The 20,184-nt window shown below is 37.3% G+C and overlaps 1 protein-coding gene and 1 long non-coding RNA gene across 10 annotated transcripts in view; one reads left to right on the plus strand and one right to left on the minus strand.

The window, feature by feature from the left end:
• HIF1A (hypoxia inducible factor 1 subunit alpha) overlaps nucleotides 1-20,184 on the plus strand; it is a 56,931-nt gene that overhangs the window by 19,160 nt on the left and 17,587 nt on the right. For 4 of the 8 annotated variants that reach the window (XM_009427907.4, XM_001168948.6, XM_024348744.3 and 1 more), the window contains exons 2-6: nucleotides 9,913-10,103; nucleotides 11,038-11,183; nucleotides 11,268-11,352; nucleotides 16,215-16,327; nucleotides 16,965-17,167. In XM_009427907.4, coding sequence (XP_009426182.1) covers nucleotides 9,913-10,103; nucleotides 11,038-11,183; nucleotides 11,268-11,352; nucleotides 16,215-16,327; nucleotides 16,965-17,167 — 738 coding nt within the window. Of the gene's footprint in view, nucleotides 1-9,909; nucleotides 10,104-11,037; nucleotides 11,184-11,267; nucleotides 11,353-16,214; nucleotides 16,328-16,964; nucleotides 17,168-20,184 lie in introns of all 8 variants that reach the window. The other 4 variants (XM_009427905.4, XM_016926181.3, XM_009427909.5 and 1 more) reach the window with 1 other exon arrangement.
• The window catches only part of LOC134808300 (uncharacterized), a 42,670-nt gene that overhangs the window by 2,029 nt on the left and 20,457 nt on the right, over nucleotides 1-20,184 (minus strand). The window contains exons 2-4 of one of the 2 annotated variants that reach the window (XR_010150959.1): nucleotides 6,502-6,550; nucleotides 4,987-5,352; nucleotides 3,460-3,526 (exon numbers count right to left, since the gene is read on the minus strand). This is a non-coding gene — a long non-coding RNA (uncharacterized LOC134808300). Of the gene's footprint in view, nucleotides 1-3,459; nucleotides 3,538-4,986; nucleotides 5,353-6,501; nucleotides 6,551-20,184 lie in introns of those variants that run through there. The other variant, XR_010150958.1, reaches the window with a different exon arrangement.

Below are 20,184 nucleotides of genomic sequence, written 5' to 3' on the forward strand. Positions count from 1 at the left end.
TCTCTAACATGTGGGTATCCTAAAGGTTTATTTTTAAAGTTTATTGATTAGAATTCAGAAGATATTTTCCCAGATAAAATAATAGATTGCTAGCTGTCTTGAAAATGTAATTTATATTTAATTTGAAATGTCAAGTTTTTGCTATTTTTTCCATTAAGTAGAGATAGGGTTTTTAAAAATTACATGTGATGTTTTAAGTATTCTGGTTTTGCAACAATTACTAGATAGAAAATGTAACAACAGATCCTATTAATACTTCCAATAATACATATAAAATACTTGTCTAAAAGTAACCCTCCTTAAAAAAACAAAGCTGGCCAGGCGCGGTGGCTCACGCCTGTAATCCCAGCACTTTGGGAGGCTGAGGCAGGCGGATCAAGAGGTCAGGAGTTCAAGACCAGCCTGGCCAACATAGTGAAACCCCATCTCTAGTAAAAATACAAAAAATTAGCCGGGTGTGGTGGCAGGCGCCTGTAATCCCAGCTACTCAGGAACATCGCTTGAACCTGGGAGGCGGAGGTTGCAGTGAGCGGAGATCGCACCACTGCACTTCAGCCTTGGGCGACAGTGCGAGACTCTGTCTCAAAAAAAAAAAAAAAAAAAAGGCAATAGGATTAAGTATCAACTTAATGAAAACTTCATGACAGCACTTTCTTGAAAAAGACTGTGGAAACCAAAGTTAGTAAACTCCTGTTTCTGCCTGGGTTCGGAAAACATAAAGATGATAAAGATGTTTAAGTATTCCTTTTTTTTTTTGAGACAGTGTCTTGCTCTGTCTGGAGTGCAGTGGCACAATCACAGCTCACTGCAGCCTTGAACTCCTGGGCTCAAATAATCCTCCTGCCTCAGCCTCCTGAGTATCTGGAACTACAGGAGTGCACCATTACACTTGGCTAATAATTTAATTGGTTAAGAACATTAACTATAACTCACACATTTTCCCGACCACATTAGCTTAGGACAAAACAGTAAAAGACATGAGTGTAGATGAAAGCGATAAGGGAACTAATCTTAAACACTGAACCTCTTTTCAGCAAATTGGCTTTCTAGTTTCTCAGCTCTCTCTTTACACCTCTAAATCTCTTTCCTGGCAAGATCACTTATTTGCCTTGGTTTATGGTGATACTCTTCATTGTTATACTGGTGGGTGACTGTTTTAATTGATAGCTGTTTTTTTCTACTTCAGGAAGATGACACTGCTGGCTCTGCTGGCTCTGATGTTTACCTTGTGGCTAATGCCTATGTTTGCCTGTGTTCACATTTATTCCACAATTCATTTGTTAACATTTACTAAGCTGCTTTTCTGTGCCAGGAACTTGGCTAGATAAATAAATGGTTGTTTTTGTACACAGAATTAGCTGTCATAATCAGTTACTGTAGCATTTATTCTTGCAAAAATATATATTTATACTTCAACTAGTGATCGAATCTCAACTTATTAATTCATACATTCAGCCAGCACATAATTGAATACTTCTTATGTGTCAGAAACTGTTCTAGGTGCTTGGGATGTTCATTGAACAAAATAGACAAAAGTCTCCGCCTCTATGGAACTTACTTTCCAGTGAAGGTGTGGATTGGTGGGATAGAAAATAAAATAATCAAGTAAGATATGTACTTAGGCTTTCATAAAAATACAGCAGGGCAAGAGGACCAAGATGGAGGCAGTGATCAGGGAATCTCAATGAGGGTGAGACTGCGACGAAGACTTGAAAAAGGTGGAGAAGCAAGCCTTGTGGGTATTTAGGGTAGCAGTAGTCCAGGCAAGGGGAACAACTAGTGCAAAGGCTCTAGGAGGCAATGTGTTTGAAGTGTTTTAAGAACAGTAAGGAGGCTAGTATGGTTAGAACAGAATGAGCAAAGGGGGCAAAGTGGTAGAAGGTGAGATCAAAGAGGTAATGAGGCCATTGTGGAGGCCCATATGGACTATTGGAAGGGCTTTGGCTTTTACTCTAAATGAGGCGAAAACCATTTTAAGCAGAGAGGAGTGATATGACTTGATTTCTTGTTAAAAGGATTATTCTAGTTGCTGTTACAGAAAAAGATTACAGGGGTGCAAAGAAACAGGGAGACAAAAGAATATAAGATTTTCACTGTAACTTATATCTAGTATGCTTGCTTATACTTGAAAATGCATATCCAGATAATTGTAGTAAATTCAAATATTATGTTTATTTAATAGTACTAACATTGATATGCTGGTTAATTATGATTAGGAGCACTAATAAAGCACAAATCAGGGATTCCCAAAAAGAATGTTGAAAGGGCAGTCAGCTTTTCCTGTGCCAGAAATCAAAGTCATAGCAGATTTGGGGCAAATATGTCAAAGTCAAACTTACACACATCACTACTGAGAAGACAAAGATGAATGTGTGACAGTTTCCTGCCCCCAAGAATCTTTAAGCATTGTAAAGGAAGATTAATATAGCCAAATAACTAGAGTGATCAGTTCTACCAGAGAAGACCAGTTTTGGAAGCCAGAGGAAAAAAAAAAAACAGAAACAAAATGATGTTTGACTTAAATCTTTGAAAGTTTCTCTTATAAATTTACCAAGCCACATATTGGGAATGGTACCCCAGGCAGAAGGAGTAGAGTAAGCAAGCCAGAAAGGAAATACTATGGTGCTTTTGAGTAACTGCAGTGTGGCTGAAGAATGTGGAAAATGATGAGGATAAAGAGGTGGACAGGGAACTAGGTAAGGGAGGGCTTCCTTTTAAATAATTAGACCTTGTCCTGTGTACATTTAATGGGATTTTAATCAGGCCATAATGCCAAATTTCTTTACTTCGGAAGGATCTTTATGGTGATGGTTTCAGAAAGAAATTAAAGCAGAGTAACAGTGGTTAGCAATAATGATCAGCTACTGGTTCCCAAACTTACGTATCATATGCATCTTGGGAGTTTTTAAAAACTCGGATTTTGGGATCCTGACTTAGATCTACTGAATCAGAATTTACAGATTCAAATTCCCAGTGAGGCCTAGGAATTTGAAATGTTGAATGTCCTTCACGATGCAGCTAGACAAGCATTTGGGAATAAAGCATTAGGTGACTATTTCAGTAGACTAAGGAGTGGGAGGCCATTTAAGCTCAAAGGCTATTCTACTTCTCACTATATTTCTAGTACCTAGCACAGTGCATGGTACTTGATAGATGCATCCTTTCTCCCATACCTCGCCCTACACATCTCTTCATGTGTATCCTTATTAATATCCTCTATTATAAACTGGTAAACATGTTTCCCTGAGTTCTGTGAGCTGCTCCAGCAAAGATGGGTTTGTGAGAATCCCAACTTTTGAAGCCTGTCAGTCAGAAGTTCCTGAGGCCAGACTTGCAACTCCTGTTGAGGGGGCAGTCTTGGGGACTGAGCCCTCAACCTGACACTGTCTCCAGGTAGATAGTGTTAGAATTGAATTGAAGGACACCCAGTTGGTGTCCGCTGCAGAACTGATTGCTCACCTGGTGGTGGAGAGAACCCCTCCTCTCCCGATAGGGTTGCAGAAGTTGTCTTCTGTGTTGTTGATTGCTGTGGTGTGGGAGCAGAGGGGGGAAAAAAGCTGTTGGAGAGTTTTTTCCAAAACAATAGGAGATTATTTAGATTTATAAAAATAGAATCAAAGTAGATTAACTGAGCACATTGTGAAATATAGAGTAGAGCTGTGTGTAAGGAGTATATCTTAATGTCAAGCTGACACCAAATTGAATGTTTGCTGGAACGTTCAAAAATCTAAGCTTCCCAAATCTGTGAAAACACTCAGGTTAGTAAACAGTCTTATGCAAACAGCAAGACAATGCTCAAAGCCATTTAAGGAAAAAGAACAGTAACTGAATTCTCTTATGGAAATGTGAGATGTTGTTTTAGTAAGTACTGATGGTGTTATACTTTTTGTTTATTCGTTTGCTGGTATTTCAGTTCCTAAAATTCCTTCAAATATGCTGCAAAATACAAACCAAGAACTTGGTGGATTTTCCATTTGTTTTCCTGTGGGAAATGATGGAATTAAAAACCTTGAGGATTAGACCTTGAGAGTTACCTTCCAGTGTTTATGCCACCATTATACAAAATTCTGGAGGACAAAACCCTTCCCACTTAAAAACCAGTTAGTTTCAGAAAATCACCTCATGTTAGGAGACTGCATCATTATAGTATGTGTGTTAGCTTTAGGTATAGATCTAAAATATTTTTAATATTTTAAAAACTTAAGCCTTTCTTCATTAATTTGGCCTAATACAAGTTAGAAGAACTTTAAAAATGAGTACAAACAACAAGGAAGGGCCAGGCGCAGTGGCTCAACGCCTGTAATCCGAACACTTTGGGAGGCCAAGGTGGGCAGATCACCTGAGGTCAGGAGTTCCAGACCAGCCTGGCCAACATGGAGAAACCCCATCTCCACTAAAAATGCAAAAATTAGCTGGGCGTGGTGGCACACGCCTGTAATCCCAGCTACTCGGGAGGCTGAGGCAGGAGAATTGCTTGAACCCAGGAGGCAGAGGTTGCAGTGAGCCGAGATCGCGCCATTGCACTCCAGTCTGGGCAACAAGGGTGAAATGCCGTCTCAGGAAAAAAAAAACAGTTTCTGTGACTGCTAGACAAATGTTGAGCAAGTAAAACACCAACAATGTTGAACTTAGATATTGAAATAGCTGCTCTGTACAAATAAAGTCTACTGGGAGTATAGACTGAATTACCATCTTTTGACTCTTTCGCCATAATGATTGGCATTACCGGAAGGGATTACCTTGCTTTGAAGAGCTGCTGGACAGTAGAGCAGAGAGCATCTATTACCATTGTAGGTGCCTTTCAGTTAGGATTTTGGATTTATAAGCAAACTCCAAGAAAGAGCCTGGTTCTGAGTTTCTCTTTATAGCTTAGGTCAAGTCCTAAATTCTGAAGCCAACCCCTGTAATTCCTTCTTTATGTCTTTGGCATGTGAAGTAGGCAAATTTCGAACTTTATAATAATAGCCTAGACTTACAAATACTTGCCTTGGTAATCAGGATGAGTTTTTGAGAGACAACATAGTCTAGTGTTAATCGCATGGACACCAGACTGCTTGAGTGAAATACAGGTTCTACCATTTATTAACGGAGTAATGTTGGGTAAGCTATTTAGCCAGGGGTCCTTATCTGTAACATAGTGATAATAATAAAGATTAAATAATAGGTGAAAAATGTTTAGAATACCACTGTGTTATTAGTAAGCACCATGCATAGGTGTTTGGATTTAAAAATACTGGCAAAGGCCAGGTTGGGTGGCTCACACCTATAATCCTCGCACTTTGGGAGGCCAAGGCAGAAGGATCGCTTTAGCCCAGGAGTTCAGGACCAGTCGAGGCAACATAGATTCCGTCTCTGCAAAAAATTTAACAGAATTAGTTGGGCATGGTAGCGTGTGCCTGTAGCTACTTGGGAGGCTGAGGTAGAGAGGGGGAGGATCGCTTGAGCCCACGATTTCGAGGCTGCAGTGAGCTTATGATCATGCCACTGTACTCCAGCTTGGGTGACAGAGCAAGACTCTGTCTCTAAAATAAAATGAAAATAAAACTGCAGGCAACAATGCCAACTGAAGAGTGAACATGAACTTTTCTTTGCATTTTTCTTTGGCCTGAGACTTTAAGAAGTGCAGGGCAGTTAAAACGATGAGATATAATTCTCACCTATCAGCTCAGCAGAAATTAATAAGATTAAAAAGATGCGTAATATATAATATTGCAGAGTGCATGGGGGAATTGATATACACATTCATGAACTGGCAGAGACAAAAATGGGCACAGAACCATTTGGAAAGCTATTATGTATTTTAAAAAATTTCAGTAGCACATTTTTTATATCATGAAATTTCACTTCAGAATGTCAGTCCTGTAGAAATACTGACACAAGTGCAAAAACAACAAAAACCAACTTGTACCTTCAAGGCCAGAAAGAGTTATTTCACCAAATAATATAATTGAGGTACATTAACTTTATTAGAAGTAAATCTGATAATCTGCTCACATTTTAAATGGTTATGGTTTAACTTCAGTTCTTGAAGTCACATATTTTTACAATTAGGAATGCTAACAGGCTTTTTGTGCAATACGAAAAGATGACTTTAAATGCCTACAATTATTTTGTGTCCTTTTATTTTTTTTAATTTTTACTGACCTACTACAAAGCACTAAATATTTTATGTTCTTAATCTGAAGAACAATAGACATTCTCTATAAAACAACTCTTGCTTATTCATGAACTTTGTACACAAGAAGCTTAATAAGACAGGGGCTCAAAATTATTTTTCTAAATATATTTCCTATACAAAATAATTTCAAGATATAATTGTTACTTTTGTATTATTTAACATAATACTGTATGTTAAATAATAAAATGGTAAGCATGTAAAAACTACAATACCACAAAGATTGAGCTATTTTGCCAGTAGTATACTCCAACTTTAGTTCTAGAACAGTCATAGAAATGGGTAAACAAACTATTTTAACTGTACTCTTAACTGAAATATAGTACCTTATGCAGTAGCAGAACATATCAGCAGAAGAACTTCACTTGACCTGTACTTAAAAACAAAACAGATGCAATTTGTAAAATTTAGAGAAATATAGTGACTTTATTTGCATGCGGAAAATGTACTTCTTTCTGATCTACACATCTTCTGTTGTGCAATGTAAGCAGTAAAACAAATAGTACAGGATTCATCTCTGTGGGACCTAGACCCCCTGGTCTAACATAAATAATTCTTGGTCAGTACTGTAATTCTGTGGTATAAAACTGATAAAATTAGCCTTCCTGTGACTAGACAAGAAGCCGGGCAGTTTAAATGCTGAAACTCACAAGAACTTCAGAAGCTTTAGCTTTAAGCTTTAAGCTTACTTAGAAATGTTATAAGACCTCCAGTAGTCACATATGAAGAATATCATAAAGATTTTTCCATTAAATCTTTATTATAGATCCCTTGATTGGTTTCTGTCTAGACTCATTGTGTGATAAAGGACATAATAATTTTTATCACCATCTAATATAGGTTTGTCAACTCTATATTAGTTGTTTTCTTGAAGGCTGGTTTTCTTCCAAAATTTAGTCTTATTTTCAGTCTACACTAGCTTTTAAATATACTGTCCTTTAGATGCTTTATCTAACCTCAAATTTCTAATGGATTTGACTTAGACACTTATTGCCACTCCTTAGATAGTCATTGCTATCTTTGAAGTTCTGGACGATACGTGTATTACAGAGGAACTGGAGACATTCCATCACCATAGTTAGCTTGATTGGATACCCTTTAAAAGCATATACTCGCGCCTGTAATCCCAGCACTTTGGGAGGCTGAGGCGGGTGGATCACTTGAGGTCTGGAGTTTGAGACAAGCCTGGCCAACATGGTGAAACCTGTCTGTACTAAAAATACAAAAATTAGCCTGGCATGGTACCACATGCCTGTAATCCCAGCTACTCAGGAGGCTGAGGCAGGAGAATTGCTTGAACCTGGGAAGTGGAGGTTGCAGTGAACCAAGATCTTGTCATTGCACTCCAGCCTGGGTGACAAGAGCAGAACTCCATTTAAAAAAAAAAAAAGCATATATAGCACATATTATAAGGTTTTCAATTTTTTCACCAAGTGTTTCATTTGGGTAGTCATTTATTGGTAGTTTACATCAGTTGAGTGGTTCAGAAAAAATACAGTAAGTTGCTTATAAAATTCTGAACACTTTGGCCAGGCACAATGGCTCAAGCCTGTAATCTGAGCCCTTTGTGAGGCTGAGGCAGGAGAATTGCTTGAGCTTAGGCGTTCAAGACCAGCCTAGGTAACAAAGAACGCCTGGAATGATTGTGGCATTTGAACTAATATTCAGGTTTAACAAGAGATAATTGACCATCACTCTATTTTAGAGGCTTTATTTGAACCAGATAGAAATCTGTTTCCCACAGCTATCACTGCCTGTCACCTACAAATTAAGCGGGTTGGGGAGGAAGTGAGAGATTTTCTGTTAGGGCCAGTAGGGACCTGCTAGATACCCCCCATCCTGGGAATGGTGTATGGAACTCCAGTGTATGCTGGAGTTATTATCATCATACTTGTTTTTTTATTTTACTCTTCTGCTTATACAGATCAAGTCATACATTTTATTTTTAAGTTTAAATTGAAAACATTTACAGAGAACAATGCAGTGAAATGAAAAATAAAATTACAGACTGCTGGCATTTGCATTTTCATGTAGCCTCAGTGGCTAATTTTTTTTTATTGTACAGCATTGAGAAAATCCTAGTTCATATAACTAGTTATAGTTCATATAGATTCATATAACTAGTTTTAAGTGATAATAGTTTCTTCCTTTTTTTCCTCCACCATCTAACCAGATGAAGATAATAGTTTTTAATAGCTCACCTTAAATTTCAAGGTACTCAAGTTAAATTGATCTAGATGCTTGAGTTGAAATTTTTCTATCAAAGTTCAATAACATGCTTACATTCCTTATTAAAGTATAAAAGTCCTATAAGCACACAAACTTGAGTAAGTGCTAAAACTAGTATCACTATTGTCACAATACAACATGTTATATTGTAACAAGAGCATTTGCTGAGAACTGTGCTTGTTACTCCAGAATGTTGCTTCTATGGTTGTACCTTTCAACTTTGCAGATCATTTGGAAGGAGGAGAGATTTGGGGTGGAGACAATTCGGTACTTCATTCACAGGATGTAAGGAGGATTAAGTAAAATAATGCTGGCTAAAAGTCCTTATTTAGCATACTGCCCAATGCTCACTAAATCATAATAGCTGTTATTAACATTTGGTGAAGAATCTATTTAACAGGAGTGAGTTGAGGGGCATAGGAGATCATGTGAGTGTTTAAAGTAGAAGCAGCATTCCCCATTAAGAAGAGAAATACTGTGGAAGAGCAAAGACTTTAAAACACCTGGGTTCAAATCCTATTTGCTACATAATGGCTACTTTTAACCTATTGAACACCAGTTCCCTCATTTGTAAAATAGGGACAATATTTAACCTATTTACAGGTTGTGAGAGAACTAGGCACCTAGTACAGGGTAATGTTGGCACATGGTAACCTTTAATAAACTGTTGCTATTCAACAAGCTATTAGATGTCACTAGGCAGTTAAGCAAAGGAAAACAGCTTTTGCTTGGTGTGACAATGAAAATCTTTCTGATTTCCTTCTTGGGTTCCCTGAAGATATGTCATTGTATTGACACCTTTATTTTTGCTAACCTATCCCTTTAAATTCTGGATATTGTGTGTGCCACAGCTTTTTTTCTTCCATATTCCTGCATTTATTTGGCACCTGTTGTGCCAGTAATAGATAAGGGGCTGCTAAGGGAGGAGGCAACCTGCACTGGCTTATAGCTGCTAATGTCAGTTCCTATAGCTTATCGTCAGTGTTATTCATGTGGTAAAAGGGTGAGAAAGTACTGGAGTCTAAAGAAACAAGTAGAAATCAGTTTGTAGCTATTACCGTTCTACCTGCTAACAACTCCTGTTTTCAAGTTATTATGTACAACTTTAGGTAGTTTCTCTAGCCTTAATCGTGCTTTCTCTGTATTGAGACTACTTTTGAATTCTATCAAGTACAGCCTTAGATGTACAGGCTACTTTAAATTTTTGCCTAAAATAAAAACATTCTCTCCAATTACACATGCTGGGGAGGAAACACCTGCTTCCGACAGGTTTAAAGCTTGGTTTTGGACTTTTTGTGAGAGTTCCTTATGTGTGCAGTAACCCAAAATTTGTATAGTTGTCCTTTATAAAAGTACATTAATCTAGTAGACAAATCTCCATGTAACTTAATTACATGGCATCTTCTAATCCTTCTGTGATAAGCAGAAATGTAAAGTTTTATTCAAGTTAAGGCAAACTAACTTGTATACACTTTGCATCTCGTGTTTTTCTTGTTGTTGTTAAGTAGGATAAGTTCTGAACGTCGAAAAGAAAAGTCTCGAGATGCAGCCAGATCTCGGCGAAGTAAAGAATCTGAAGTTTTTTATGAGCTTGCTCATCAGTTGCCACTTCCACATAATGTGAGTTCGCATCTTGATAAGGCCTCTGTGATGAGGCTTACCATCAGCTATTTGCGTGTGAGGAAACTTCTGGATGCTGGTGAGTTATTTTACAAGGGTATAAATAGGCCTGAAAATTAGAAGTTAGAAGTAAATAGAAATTATTTTTAGAAGGTGGTCGCAATGTTTTGATTTTGTATACCTCTTTATATTGTGATATGTACACGTTTAAAAATTTTTCTGTAATTCTCACTATTTTTATCAAGCTTCATTTTTTTCTCATCAGTTATTCTTTGAAATAATCATTCTTTATGCATGTAATTTGTTTTGCTTTATTCTCTTAAACATACTCTCAATTCTTTTCTAATATAACATCCTTTTTATTACCTGCTTTTAAAGCTTTAGTCAGGAATAAGATACTGGCTTTTTCCCCCCCGTTTTTCTCCTGTTCCATCTACCTTTCTTCCTTTAAAAAACATGACTCAGGCCGGGCGCGGTGGCTCACGCCTGTAATCCCAGAACTTTGGGAGGCTGAGGCGGGTGGATCATGAGGTCAGGAGTTCAAGACCAGCCTGGCCAAGATGGTGAAACCCCATATATACCAAAAATATAAAAAATTAGATGGGCACGCTGGTAGGTGCCTGTAATCTCAGCTACTAGGGAGGCTGAGGCAGGAGAATTGCTTAAACTCGGAGGGCGGAGCTTGCAGTAAGCCGAGATCGAGCTACTGCACTCCAGCCTGGGCGACAGAGTGAGACTCCGTCTCAAAAATAATAAAATAAATAAATAAATAAAAAACATTACTCTTCTTTCTTCTTCTATGGTTTGCTTTGCTGCATTACTTTAATCATGAAAAGCAGCTGGCACATCTAATTATAGTTTTTCTAGCTTCTGGCCTTCACTTTTCTGTGTTGAAATGGCTGTATATATTAAATAAAGTGTCTGCGAGAAAACTTTGTAAAAACATCTAAATATTATATCATTTAAGTACAACTTTTTAACTAATTATTTTCCTCTTCCTGTGCCCTTTTTAGGTGATTTGGATATTGAAGATGACATGAAAGCACAGATGAATTGCTTTTATTTGAAAGCCTTGGATGGTTTTGTTATGGTTCTCACAGATGATGGTGACATGATTTACATTTCTGATAATGTGAACAAATACATGGGATTAACTCAGGTAAAATGCACACATATTAAGAGCCCTTCTATATGTTTTTATGATTTTATGATCTAGCCCTAATTTTTAAAAATGTGTTTACAGTTTGAACTAACTGGACACAGTGTGTTTGATTTTACTCATCCATGTGACCATGAGGAAATGAGAGAAATGCTTACACACAGAAATGGTAAGAAAAGTCTGTTGTTTGATTTAATGTGACAGGTGGTTTTACATAATGAGATACTATTGCTAATTATTAAACTTTGCTATTGTACTTACCCAAGGCAAAATGTTATTTCATGTTTAATAAAATGTCTATTCTTCGTTAAAACTATTATTTTAGTTTTTAGGAATTTCATTTTGAAAGCCCACCTAATTGCATAAATAATTGTGCGGGTGTGAGAAATAAAATGGAAAAGTAAAATCATGACCAAGAGAGTTATAAATAACTTTTTTTTTTTTTTTTTTTAAGATGGGGTCTCGCTCTTTTGCCCATGCTGGAGTGCAGTGGCACAATCAGCTGACTGCAGCCTTGACCGCTGGGACTCAAGCGATCCTCCCACCTCAGTCTCCCAAGTTAGCTGGGACCACAGACGCGTGCTACCATGCCCAGCTAAATTTTAAAAAATTATTTGTAGAGACAAAGTCTCACTATGCTGCTCAGGCTGGTCTTGAACTACTGGGCTTAAGCCATCCTCTCACCTCGGCCTCTCAAAGTGTTGGGATTACAGGCATGAGCCACCACGCCCAGGCTACCTTTTTTTTCCTTTTCTTTTTAAATTGTGATAGGGGTTCTTGCTGTATTGCCCAGGCTGGTCTTAAACTCCTGGACTCAAGTGATCCTCCTGGCTCAGCCTCCCAAAGTGCTAGGATTATAGGCATGAGCCGCCACACCTGGTGGAGTTAAAAATTAAAATACACCATTAAGGCAAGGAGAAATTATAATACAAATGGCAGATAATAGGACTTTAGACAGTCATTAAAGTTGAGGTGCCAGTTTGAGTCTAAGGCCCAATAAAAAAAGTTCACCAGAATTTTAAGACAAACAACTGCTTATTTGACTTCTTTGGATGTTCTCAATAATTCGAGACCGTGTAGTTAGATTATAAAGTATTACATTGTGGATGCCCACATATTAACAAAAATAGAGAGTAAGACCTCTAATTCTTAGGAATTAATTGTTAAAAATAATCAAGTGTTCCAAGATTTTTTGGAAAGTATTGAATTAAAAAATTAAAGTCTTTCTACATTTTTATCTTGTTAAACAGTGTATACTGATCATAATTATTTAAAAAATCATGTGTTCTAAGATTTTTGGAAAGTACCTCTTGAATTACAAAAACAAGAAAGTCTTTCCACATTTGTGCCTTCTTAAGCAGTGTATACTGATTATAATTGAACTTTTCTTCATGATGGAAAGTTACCACAAGGAAAATTTCTTATGTTCTGCTGTTCTTTGTTGCTCTCCAATTTAAGTGCATACGTTTGTTTGCTTCTATATTATAAAACCTCAAATTTACTTTTTGTATAATTTTTGAGGTTTTCTTTTTCATCTCATTTATTATAATAATAGCTAACCTCCATTGAGAGAATGCTGTGTGCCAGGACACTGTTCTTCCTATTTTATATGCTTTTAACTCCTTTATTCCTCACAACAACCCTGTGAAGTTAACTGTTAGACAATTTCTATTTTACTAGGAAACTGAGGTACAGAGTTACTAAGTAACTTTCCCAACATTATTTGGTTAGTAAATGGCAGAGCTTGGGCTGAACTTCAGTAGACTGGCTTCAGAGTCCATGCTCATTAGTCCTTTGGAGCGCTTTTCATATTCTTGAATTCTCACATTCTGTCTTTTTTCACGCTGTCAGCAGGACCTGACTCCTGTTTTTAAATTTCATATTGTGTTTTTACTGTTAATTTGGAAAACAAATGCATACTTTTTAGAATTCTGTATAAAGGAGGAGTAAATATGCTGTGAGCAAGGACCTAAGTGGGTTGTCAATGAGTTTAATATATGAGTTCTAATGTGCAGAGTTGAGGTTTATATTGACTGCTCAGTGCTTCCCTGGGGCTAGACTATAAATGGATGGATATTAGGAAGTCTTGTTCTGATTTGGTAATGATGTTAATGCATTATTCTAAATCAGATAGTCTTAATATAGTTTAAATGTATGTGTCGAACCAAATGTTCTTTTTTAAAGCACACAAACATTTTGAAATCATTCCTAATGTGGTTAATGAATTATTGATGTTCCATTGGGAAACTAAAATGCAGATTTTTCTCTTTTAGAAATCAGGGACTATTGCAAAGCATCACATTTTAGTGATACACTGAGAGCCAGTGGTGTGTTTATTACAAATAGTCCTATTTTCCATATAAATTCTAGAAAAATGCTTTAGAATTTATAAATTATACAAAATATGACTTATTTTTAGAGAGTTTAAAATTTAGGTTTTTTTAATGGTTTGTTTTTGTTTGTTTGTTTTTTGTTTTTGTTTTTCCTCATTAGGAAAACACTAGTACTTTTCAGTTACCTTGATTTTTAAATTAATCTGCAGGTCCCCATTCAAAGGCCTTGGGTTCCTTTCAAAGGTCAGTATAATGCAAGCTTAGATTATGAAGGACTGAACATACCCAAAGGATTTTGCATGTGGATCTTTACTGCCACTACCACAACCATCACCACCTACACACACACGACACACACACATTCTCTCTCTCTCTCTCTCCCCCTCCCTCCTGCACTCCTTCCCTTCCCCCTCCTTTGCTCTCATGGCATCTTTTAAAAATATACTCTTAAATCCTTCCAGGGAGGGCAAATTCACTTCTTAATCTAAGTAAACCCAAATGGCATGCATCAGCACCAGGACTGCCCATCTTTCCTAGTTCCATTATTCATAGAGTATAGGCTGGAATTCATCTTGTTCCTCAAGAGTCCAGCATTTCTAGTTAACCATGCCTACATTTAAACTTACTCTCATTTCTTTTCTACTTTACAGTGTTTTTTCAGTATACTAGCATTACAGTTTCCAGATTTGATTTCTCTCCTGTCTTATTTCCATCAGTTTTCAAGTCTATTAAGATTCTACCTCTTCATTTGTCTTTTGCCACCATTCTTTTCCCTCATACTCTACTGGCTCAGCCCTCTCATTACAGTCACCTAATTCTAACATATATATTGCTGCTAAGTTAATTTTCCTTAAGTTACTGATTGTGCTTTTTTAAAGCCCCTTGTTGAATATTTAGGCAGGACTCCATGTGGACATCCACAGCCCTCCATGGTACAGCCCTAACCTTCCCTTCTAGCTTTGCCTTACTACTCTTCTACGTGTACTCTACATTGTGGACAAACTACTATATGCTGTTTTTCAAACATGTCCTATTTTTCCTACCTCTGTGCTTTTCATTCTCTTACTTCTCCTTGGAATACCCTTCTAACCCATCTCTACTTACTGACATTCTGATGTCTCTTTTTCTAAGCAAGACTTCTTGATTTCCCTTGACTAGAAATTATCTTCTAAGCTCTCCTATCCTTCTTTAAAGCATTTTTATAAGTCTCAAGTACCAACTCTACATTGTGTTTTTGTTGACCTTACTATATCTACTACATTTTTAACTTCTTCAGGAAAGGTGGCGTATCTTACTCATCTTTGTATTGCCTGCAATATCTAGTCCAGGTTCTGAATAATAAATATTTTTATATGTGTTCTGAAGCACACTGACCAATGAAGATAAGAAATCAAGAGGCTAGTTCCTTATTTTTTTAATTTTTTTTTTGAGACAGTGTCTCACTTTGTCACCCAGGCTGGAGTGCAGTGGCACAATCTCAGTTCACTGCAACCTCTGCCTCCCGGGTTCAAGTGATTCTCACGCCTCAACCTCCCAAGTAGCTGGGATTATAGGCATGTGCCACCACACCCAGCTAATATTTATATTTTTAGTAGAGATGGGGTTTTGCCATGATGGCCAGCATGGTCTCAAACTTCTGTCCTCAAGTGATCTTCCTGCCTCAGCCTCCCAAAGTGCTGGGATTACAGGCATGAGGCATAAGCCACTGCGCCCAGCAAGATGCTCTTTTCTCAGTCACCTAAATATAATCTCATTTTTAGTTATAGAAGGTTTGAAATAGGAGTGAATAGACTTTACTTAATTCTGACTTTATTTCTGTAGCTTTTTTTTTTTTGAGATGGATTCTCGCTCTATAGCCCAGGTTGGAGTGCAGTGGCACAGTCTCAGCTCACTGCAACCTCCGCCTCCCACGTTCGAGTGATTCCCCTGCCTCAGTCTCCCAAGTAGCTGGGATTACAGGCACCCACTATCACACCCAGCTGATTTTTGTATTTTTAGTAGAGACAGGGTTTCACCATTTGGCCAGGCTGGTTTCGAACTCCTGACCTCAAGTGATCCTCTTGCCTCAGCCTCCCAAAGTGCTGGGATTACAGGCATGAGCCACCGTGCCCTGCCTATTTCTGTAACTTTTGATAAGTCATTTGATCTGTTGTTGTTGTTTTCTCATAGTAACAAAGTAGAAGTAATTTTCTGCCTGCTTTACTAGATAAATTAAGGGGAAAAAAATAAGATAGGTAAAAATGTTATTATTAAAAAGAAAGTTGCTATTTTAAAGGTTCTATAAAGACATAGAGTGCTTATTAGAAATTGAGCTAACACATTCAGGAAAGGATAGGAAGAGTTTGCTGAAGTTCTTTCTTTAGGGATTCTTGTGTACCGATAGCACAGTTAAAGAGCAAACTCATACCATTTTTATATTTCTGTGTAGTTTGACTAAGCTTACTGGCTTCAATGATTAACTGTTATCCCAAATACGGATTATCTTTCAGCCAACTCAGGGAATCACAGCTACTGAGTAGTGTGTGTCAGATCTCTTGGGTGTGCTGGAGTGAGTAAAAGGGGAATGAATTACTGTGTTCATGCTGAGACTTAATTGAACGGGTATTCAGTTGATCTAGGTGATGGGCACTTTGTTACTTTTATTGTAACAAATTTGTATATTTAGTTGCTTTAAAACTTTATTTCATGCTTTCATTAGGCCTTGTGAAAAAGGGTAAAGAACAAAACACACAGCGAAGCTTTTTTCTCAGAATGAAGTGTACCCTAACTAGCCGAGGAAGAACTATGAACATAAAGTCTGCAACATGGAAGGTAAGTGAAAATTATTTGTGATTGATTATACACTTTATTTATACATAGACATTGTAGTATTAAGATAACTTTAGAATTGTGAGGGAAGGTTTACAGTTCCATGGTGTTTGGTTATGTAACATTTATATCTTCAACTCATTTGCATGTGATCTCCAAAATCCAGAACCGTGTAGTAATTTGCCAATTTGAGGCACAAACTTAAATTACGTGAATTGTGGCACTGGTGTTCCAGGCTTAATCAGTTGGCTTTGCCAGCCACACAATATTTGAATCCTGATAGGGCTTAATTTTCTATTAATCATGGTTTTATATCTTTGTTCAATGTTGAAACATAGTCATCAGTGCAAGAAATAACTATCAAACAGCCATGATGATAAGATGAATGAAAAAGCAGCCTAGACTTTATACGAGGGGAATTTTTTAAAGAGTAATGTATAGGCCCTGGGCAGGAAGTAGGTCATAGGTGGTATCATAGGAAAAATGTTCATTGATTTTCAAAAACGTGATTAATCCACTAGTGACAGTAAATTTTATCAAAGCTTACTGGCCATAAGACTCAACTACTTATCTCTGCTTTTTTTTCCCCTAGCATTGTAAATATTTTTTTTAACTGCTTTGTTTTCTTCTTCATACACAGGTATTGCACTGCACAGGCCACATTCACGTATATGATACCAACAGTAACCAACCTCAGTGTGGGTATAAGAAACCACCTATGACCTGCTTGGTGCTGATTTGTGAACCCATTCCTCACCCATCAAATATTGAAATTCCTTTAGATAGCAAGACTTTCCTCAGTCGACACAGCCTGGATATGAAATTTTCTTATTGTGACGAAAGGTAAATTAGATCTAAAATGTGAATTTGAAATTTTTAATTAGTCTACAGCATTATTGAATATTCACCATAGCAAAGATTCAGCGCTGGCCATGCATGGTGGCTCACACCTGTAATCCCAGCACTTTGGAAGGCTGAGGTAAGGGGGGAGCGGATCATCTGAGGTCAGGAGATCGAGACCAGCCTGGCTAATGTGGTGAAACCCCATCTCTACTAAAAAATACAAAAATTAGCGGGACGTGGTGGCAGGCACTACTCAGGAGGCTGAGGCAGGAGAATCGCTTGAACCTGGGAGGTGGATGTTGTGGTGAGCTGAGCTCACACCACCACACTGCAAGCCTGGATGACAGAGCAAGACTCCCATCTCAAAAAAAAAAAAAAATTACTCAATGTTAAACTATGCTTTCCACTAAAGTGAACAGAATGATACATCCTATAATATTAGATTAACTTTGTAAATTAATTCAGCCACATTTATTGAACATTTACTCTGTACTATGAACACTTACTTTACTAGGTGCTATCCAGAAGTTAAGATGAGTCTTTTTTTCCCCAATAGGGGCTCTACTTACTTAGAGAATTTCAAAGATATGCCGTGTGTATTTTGAGCAAAGATAGATTACCTTAGGTTGGGGGCTAGAAAGCCAAGTGTTTGTACATCTCTTCATCCTACATATTTTCCCTGAGAAGCTTCAACCTTGCCCATGGTTTCTATTACTATTTCCCACATTTCTTTCTGTAACTAATTCTATTTAATTGCCAACTTAATATTTCTATCTGGATATTCTTCTGTATTGTAAACTAAGTATTACTGTAACAACTGTACTACTACTGCCCCCAAACAACATCATCATCAAAAACTGCCTTTCTTCCTATAATGCTTATTATGGTTTAATACACCACCATACACACATGACTCCAGCAAAACTTTGGAAGTCATCTGTAACTTTTCTTTTACATTCATTGGCTACATACAGTTGGTGTCTAAATCTTACAGATTTACTATCTACATATATCTCTTGATCCATTTTCTCCTTTCCATCCTTGCACTCCTGCCATTGAATTCATTAGCTCATTATTACTCTTGACTTGAGTTGTTGGCATAGCTGCCTTTTTGCCAACAGATTTGTACCCTTATAATCTTTCATCTAAGTTGCCAGAAAGTGGGTGTCCTAATGTGAAAATCAGATCATGTCATTCTGTTGTTGAAAATGCCTCAAATGCTTCCCTCCATCTTTGCACACAAAAATATTTTGTTTATAAAAATACTAGATGAGGGAAGTAAAATTTTCATTTATCAAAAGAAGATGTGCATTTTAAAAGACTGAAAAAAAAATAGACCTACACAATACAATCTAAACTTAGCATGGCAAACAAAGATATTTATGCGCTGGCCCTAACTCTGTCTTTGGAATCACATGTTAGATTCACTCATGGCTTGCAGCTCTGATACTTACAATGTGGCCTTGGCCTTGGTACTTAACTGTTGTAAAATTCACATTCCTTATCTATAAAATAAGAATCATGGCTGGGTGCGGTGGCTCTTGCCTGTAATCCTAGCACTGTGGGAGGCCGAGGTGGGTGGATCACCTGAGGTCAGGAGTTTGAAACCAGCCTGGCCAACATGGTAAAACCCCATCTCTACTAAAAATACAAAAATTAGCTGGGTATGGGGGCACATGTCCGTAATCCCAGCTACTTGGGAGGCTGAGGTAGGAGAATTGCTTGAGTCCAGGAGGCGGAGGTTGCAGTGAACCAAGCTTGCACCGCTGCACTCCGGCCTGGGCGACGGAGTGAGACTCCATCTCAAAAAAAAAAACAACAAAAAAAACAGACCTCAGAAGGATGTTGTCAGGATTAAAGGAGTCTGTTGAGTGCCTAGTACAGATAGTGAATGCTTCACTACTGGTGTCAACTTTAAGAAAATGAATATAGAAAAGCTAAGAATTATTTTAAGGTGTTTACTACTAGCATGTAAATGTATGATGGGACAGAGATTTCCATCCTATTTTGAGGAATTATTTTTTATTTTTTTGAAAACTTAAGGTAACAAAGTAGAGAGGAGGCCAGGGAGAAAGGAAGGTAGTGGAGCAAAAATGAGAAAGGGAGTGACATTCCCCTCTAGTTATAGCAGAAAATTAGCAAAATGATCATGACAGGAGGTAACAGTAAAGACAGCCAGCTCATATATCAACCAAGACAGTTTTGAGTTTGACCAGCAGACTGTTATTTTCTGGTTTAGAGCTCTTTCCAGGAACTTCTTGCATCTATAACCCCTGAGAACCAAGCTATGGAAAAAATTTTGCTCAGTTTTAAGAAAATCTAACATATCAAGCTCCTCAACTCCAAAATATTCCACAAATAGCTGCTATTTACTATACTGAGTAATAATCATTTAAAATTATTCAACACTTTATTTGAGCATCTACTATGTTCATGGCACTAAAGTAGAAATGAAGATGAACAGTTCCTGCCTCAAAATAAATGAGTAGTATACTGCTTTAGATCATGGGTTTCCTAGTCCATTAAAAACACTTTTTGGTCATATTTTCTGGACACCCCGACCCTTTTGGTACAGAATATAACCTATGTAATTCTCTAAAGTTAAATTAACTTCACTTTTCTTGCTCTAATATGTGTAAAACTGACCTTCTAGGAAAGCATATACAGTTTATATTTTTGACTTCTTGGTATCTTCTAGTGATAGACATACCTCAGATTGAGAAGCACTGATTGACATTAGATTAAATCAGAGCTTCCTATGACAATATAAACAATACCTTCATTAATCTGATCCCCCTACCTACTTCTTCAGCATCATCTCATATCTGTCTCCACTAATCATATTATAGAATCTTTGTTACCTGCACCATGTTAAGCATTTTTAAAAATCTTTGGTTTATACCATACCTTTTTCCTGAAAGCGGTTTTGCCTTTCCTTTGTCTCTAGTCATAAGTCTCCTATAAGAGGGTGTTACTCATTCTACCATTCCTTTGCATGGATAGGATTCCATGGAATA

This window comes from Pan troglodytes, chromosome 15, assembly GCF_028858775.2.
Source record: "Pan troglodytes isolate AG18354 chromosome 15, NHGRI_mPanTro3-v2.0_pri, whole genome shotgun sequence".
Classification (NCBI taxonomy): domain Eukaryota; kingdom Metazoa; phylum Chordata; class Mammalia; order Primates; family Hominidae; genus Pan; species Pan troglodytes.